General features: G+C 38.1%; 1 protein-coding gene across 1 annotated transcript in view; it reads right to left on the bottom strand.

Annotated features, from left to right (window-relative positions):
* Positions 1 to 4937, bottom strand: part of LOC108371330 (cysteine-rich with EGF-like domain protein 1) — a 17964-nt gene extending 13027 nt beyond the window's left edge. The window contains exon 1 of the mRNA XM_017626881.1: positions 4891 to 4937. Coding sequence (XP_017482370.1) covers positions 4891 to 4937 — 47 coding nt within the window. The remainder of the gene's footprint in view (positions 1 to 4890) is intronic.
* Between the last annotated feature and the right edge of the window lie 419 nt (positions 4938 to 5356).

The raw sequence follows: 5356 nt of genomic DNA, 5'->3' as shown, positions 1-5356 counted from the left end.
TTCTCGAACCCAAACAAACAACGACTTATTAAAAAGACTTCTAATTTCGTCTGATCCATACATTTCTATCTTAAGGAAATCTCCCAAGACCAAGCATGGAGCCATTACTCCAGATATATTAAAATTGCTTAAAAACCCATTATTAAATATTGAATTTGATGAGAGTTAAGTCAATTTGCAAAAATTCTGTCTAATAAAAAACTAATTTAATAGTGTATTTTGGTTTTTCATTCATTTCCAATGTGTGGTTCCTATGGGAAGTGGGCGTGGCGGTGGGCGGATTTATACAATTTTTTGCCTGAACGTACTTTTCGTCACGAAAATGATATGTGCAAAAATTCATAATTTTATATCCATTAGTTTTCAAGTTATGATTTTTGTCGTCCTAATTTCGAATTTCGTACACTGTGCACCGTCTTCAAAAGAGTCACAACTCAAAATTTGGCATTTTTGCAATTATGCGCTAAAAATGCACAGAGCCCTTTTATTTACCTTTCAGCAAAAGCTGGAGCAAATTTTTGTTATAATTTGCTAAAAAAAACCCAAAGGTAAAGTCGTCCTTGCCCATATCATTACTGTATTAACTCACTTGCTTGAAAAAATTAAAAAATTTTTTAACTTGAAAATCGCACTGAATAAAATGAATGCTAACGCTTTAACATTTCTTTCACCATAATCTAGCAAACAAAATTCACGCAGCTTCACAAAACACGGCTTCACACTTCCGCCCTCTCGCTCTCATTATTAGCATCCATTTTGAAAAAATGGAAAAACCAAAGGCACCGAATCCGGCTCGACACTGACCAAACTGTATTCCACAACTAACGGAAATACGTCTTTGCATAATGCATTCTGCATTATGCTATTCTTTAAACAAAAGGAGGAAACCCCCTTAAACAAAAGGAGGAAAAACCCCAACACTCACAACCGAATACCAAATTAATGCACTTATTTTTTGGAAGGGAAAAAGGCAACGCTTTGCTTGACAGTTCGAACTTTGACAACAAAGGAGAAGGTATGCTACAATAAACGCTTTGACAGCTTTTGCGTTCTCCTTTTCCTCCATATTTTACATCTGTAAAATAGATAACAAAATAATAATATGCATTAATCATAGCAATAATAGTTCCCAGTTACCTTATTTTTGTCATTAAATGCAAATGCTCACGAGAAAAGATACATGTAGACAGTTGATTGCCAAAGCGCGCAAAAGTTGAGAGTAGCCGATGATTTTGCTTCGGTTTGCTTTCCTCGCATTCTATTTAGCAAGACTCGTATAAAATCAGTTGCGATCCCGTACGAGTCCGGACTAGTCAGAAACAGTCAGATTTTACTGGAATTCGATCCCGTACTCGGTTCTCTGACTATTGAGAGGACAAAAAAGAGAGTAAATACGGTTCTCTCTCCGTCAGAAGTTACTAGTTTTAGTCCGAGAATTTTTTGCTGGTAAATGTGTCAAACGATCAGCTGTAGTGTGTTTGGCGACCAAATTGTAAACAAAAGAAAAGTGCACTCTGCTTCATGTTGAAAAGTATTTAATTACTTGTTGAAGTGGATTCTAATGAATTTGAAAGTATTTTTGGTTATTTACATGTGTGAGCTGAGTGTGTTTACATATAAAATAAGCAAAAATTTACAACCAAAATTTGGAGGTTATGTTGAAGTTGTCAGAAGCTACCATTTTTTACTAGAAAGCGATCCCGTAATTTTCAATGTTACTCTCTCGCTCTGAGCGAATTTTTATTTTTTGACAGTTTCACTAGTTCGAGTCTGAGGAATACGGGATTGCACCTATCATGTATTGAACTTATCTGTCAAAGCGGAATTATGAAGCAAAGCGAAGCAAAAGTCTTATGTAAACGGCCCTTTATATTTTATTATTATTCTTCATCGCACACACACGTCACTTGAAATTCAAAAACCAACTCCCTATTCGTATGGCGACTATCGTCCCAGTGCGAAAAAGAGCATTCGCATTGTGACATCGTCCCTGTACGAAACAAATATAAAACAATTCAGTTTAAAACACAAGCAAATTTATCTGGTGGAAAAAAATTAAATAAAAATTTCATTATTGCCATGACAAGAAGATTCGAGGTTGCCATATCCAACATATTGTATTTATTGATCAATATTATTGAAGATTTAACTTAATATTATTCGAGATTTAATTGTGTATGGTAAATCTCGCAAGATTTAACGTTGAATATTGTCGAAGGCCTAAATCTCATTTAAATCTCGCAATGGAGACATATTAGGGGTATTCTCCAAATCTTGCAAAGCCATTGCACGTAGCACGGATTGCAGGGATTGCATAACTTGCAAACACACAACCACAAAATACATGGGAAACAACATTTCCTATCGCTGCAAAATATGCAAATGCGACCTTGTGCTAGTTGTTTTGTTGTTGGAATTGCTACAAATTTCTCTCATTCCTCTCATCTCGCTCTAATCTTTTTTTTTGCTGTCTCTTGTTATTGTAGTTGATACATAACGTCGCTGCTTGCTACCCATGCATCCTACCACTTTGCAATGGGGTCTCTCGTACTCTTCGAAATTTGANTTTTGCATTTCGTGCAATCCGTGCACCGTGCAAGACTTCGAGAATACCCCTATTATAAATTAACGCGATCCCTTGTGGTACCACAAAGGTCCCAATGATGGCCCTTTGGTGTGTCTACCAGCTACCATTCTAACCTAACCTTCTTAACGTAAGTTGCGAATTTCTTGCAAACGCTATTTTAATTGATAAATGCTGCATTGGTTATTTTCAAATTCCATTAGGTTTTTAGGGAGTCATCTACGGATTTTCGTACAAAGCAGGATTTTCTAAGAAAATTAGTATGGCCTTCCATATTATTTTTACAGTCCTCTTATTAGCTCAGGATGTAACTATGTAATATTGATGCGCCTAAAAGATGCAGCGATTTCTATTATCAAGTTACATACCTGATGACAGTACGAATGGCAATTATAATAGGGAGGTTTTAGTTTTTTAAACTATATTTTTTTTTTATTCTTCTTGTTCTTTGGCGCTGTAAACGCCTAAGCGATTTTGGCCGAGTGCCAACTGAAGCCAATTGGAAATGCCGAGTGAAATCAAGTCCTCCTCCACTTGGTCTTTCTATCGCTGCACTATGTCCATGATGTTGTCATTTTCCAATCTTCTGCGCCATATACAAGCACGAGCATTATGAGTAACTTATAGAGTGTGGTTTTTGTACGTGGAGAGAGAACTTTACTCCTCAATTGCCTACTCAGTCCACTTGTTGGGAAAAGTGATTCTGCACTGGATTGCGATGCTGACAATATTATCGGTGTTAATGCTCGTTCCCAAGTAAACGAACTTCTCTACTTTCTCGAAATTATAACTGACATCAGTGCCGTGAGTGCCAAGGCGTTACTGTTTGTTTGATAACCAATCGCTTTGCTTTCATTATCCAACTTGGAAAGGCAGAACAGACTTCGCGGTTCTTGTCATCGGCATACGCCAGCAATTGCTCCTGAGCAGTGTTGAAGATCTTATTATCTTCTCCAAGATGAGGTTAAAATCATATTAAAGGGAGTCGCCCTGTCTGAAACACCGTTTGGTAGCTAACGGCTCGCAGACGTCTTTCCCAATTCTGACGGAGCTGGTAGTATTGGTCACGTATTCTAACACAGCCGTATCAGTTTCGCGGGAATGCCAAATTCAGACATCGCGGCGTATAGGCAACTCCTTTGAGTGATGTTGAAAGCGACATAGAAGTCGATAAATAGATGGTGAGTGTCGTCATTTTCTCGCGAGCCATTTCCATGATTTGGAGTTTTGTGAATACCTGGTCTATGGTGGCTTCAGTATTTCCCACAATACACGCGATAAACCTTGTACCCTATGCAGTTGGCGCGGGTTTGCCTTCTTGTGGATTGGTCAGAGCATAATTAAATTCCAGTCGTCGGGCATGTGTTCATGTGACCATATTCTGCATTTGATTAGCTCATCATGTATTTGAATAGCTCATCTTGTACTTGAATAGTCACATGCTGAAGCTTTGTTGTTTTTCAGCCGCATAATTGCTATTCACTCCTCGTCATAGTCAGCCGGGGGAACATCGACTCCGTCATCATCGACTGGGGTTTCGCGTTCGTCTTCTCCACAACTTTCAGTCCTGCTACCATTCAATAGGGTGGAAAAGTGTTCCCTCCATAATTTAAGTATGTTATGGACATCGGTCTCTAGGTCGCTATGGCAGTTCTTATAGGAGTTCGCTCTGGTCTTGAAGCTTTGGTTCCACTGCTCGCAAATGTCGGTTTGCTGAATTGTGCTCTCAGAGTGCATATGTGAGAGTTCAGTGGCGAATAAGTTGGCCGTCTGTTGTGATCAATTTACCATTCTCAAAGATGGCTTGAGAAATTGGTGAATCGTGAAGAAAACACGTTTTCTCACTGCAAATTCACAGCTGTCAACTCGTTGTTCTTCGCCATATTATTTGTTTACCCGTTGCCACAAATGTCATTCTGCGGGAATGCGCAATCTTGTATTCTATCGTTCTTGTCCAATACTAGTATGGGAACTATTTATGCACGTTTATTTGCCACAAGTTTTTCAACGGCTCGGCGCCAGTGAGCCATTCGCAATCGTATGCTGCGAATGCCGCATTTTACTAAAGCCAGCATTTATATATAAGCTACGAACACATACTACGTTTATACGTAAGCTATTTGCAAATAAAAATAATTTGCAAATACCTAACTCACTGTTTATTCCATGGTGAAAAATTCTTTTTTAATATTGCCTGATTATAAATTCGAAATTTGAAATATTCTTTTTGCATTTCGTGCAATCCGTGCATCGTGCAAGACTTCGATAATACCCCTATTATAAATTAACGCGATCACTTGTGGTACCACAAACGTCCCAATGATGGCCCTTTGGTGTGTCTACCAGCTACCATTCTAACCTAACCTTCCTAACGTAAGTTGCGAATTTCTTGCAAACGCTGTTTTTAATTGATAAATGCTGCATTGGTTATTTTCAAATTCCATTAGGTTTTTAGGCAGTCATCTACGGATTTTCGTACAAAGCAGGATTTTCTAAGAAAATTAGTATGGCCTTACATATTATTTTTACAGTCCTCTTATTAGCTCGGGATGTAACTATGTAATATTGATGCTCCTAAAAGATGCAGCGATTTCTATTATCAAGTTACGTACCTGATGACAGTACGAATGGCAATTATAATAGGGAGGTTTTAGTTTTTTAAACTATATTTTTTTTTTATTCTTCTTGTTCTTTGGCGCTGTAAACGCCTAAGCGATTTTGGCCGAGTGCCAACTGAAGCCAATTGGAAATGCCGAGTGAAATCAAGTCCTC

The sequence above is a fragment of the Rhagoletis zephyria genome, unplaced genomic scaffold, assembly GCF_001687245.7.
Source record: "Rhagoletis zephyria isolate East Lansing unplaced genomic scaffold, Rhagoletis_zephyria_1.1 Rzeph_scaffold_00067, whole genome shotgun sequence".
Lineage (NCBI taxonomy): Eukaryota > Metazoa > Arthropoda > Insecta > Diptera > Tephritidae > Rhagoletis > Rhagoletis zephyria.
The sequence above is the reverse complement of the archived record's forward strand: the minus strand, read 5'-3'. Positions and strand labels throughout refer to the sequence as shown.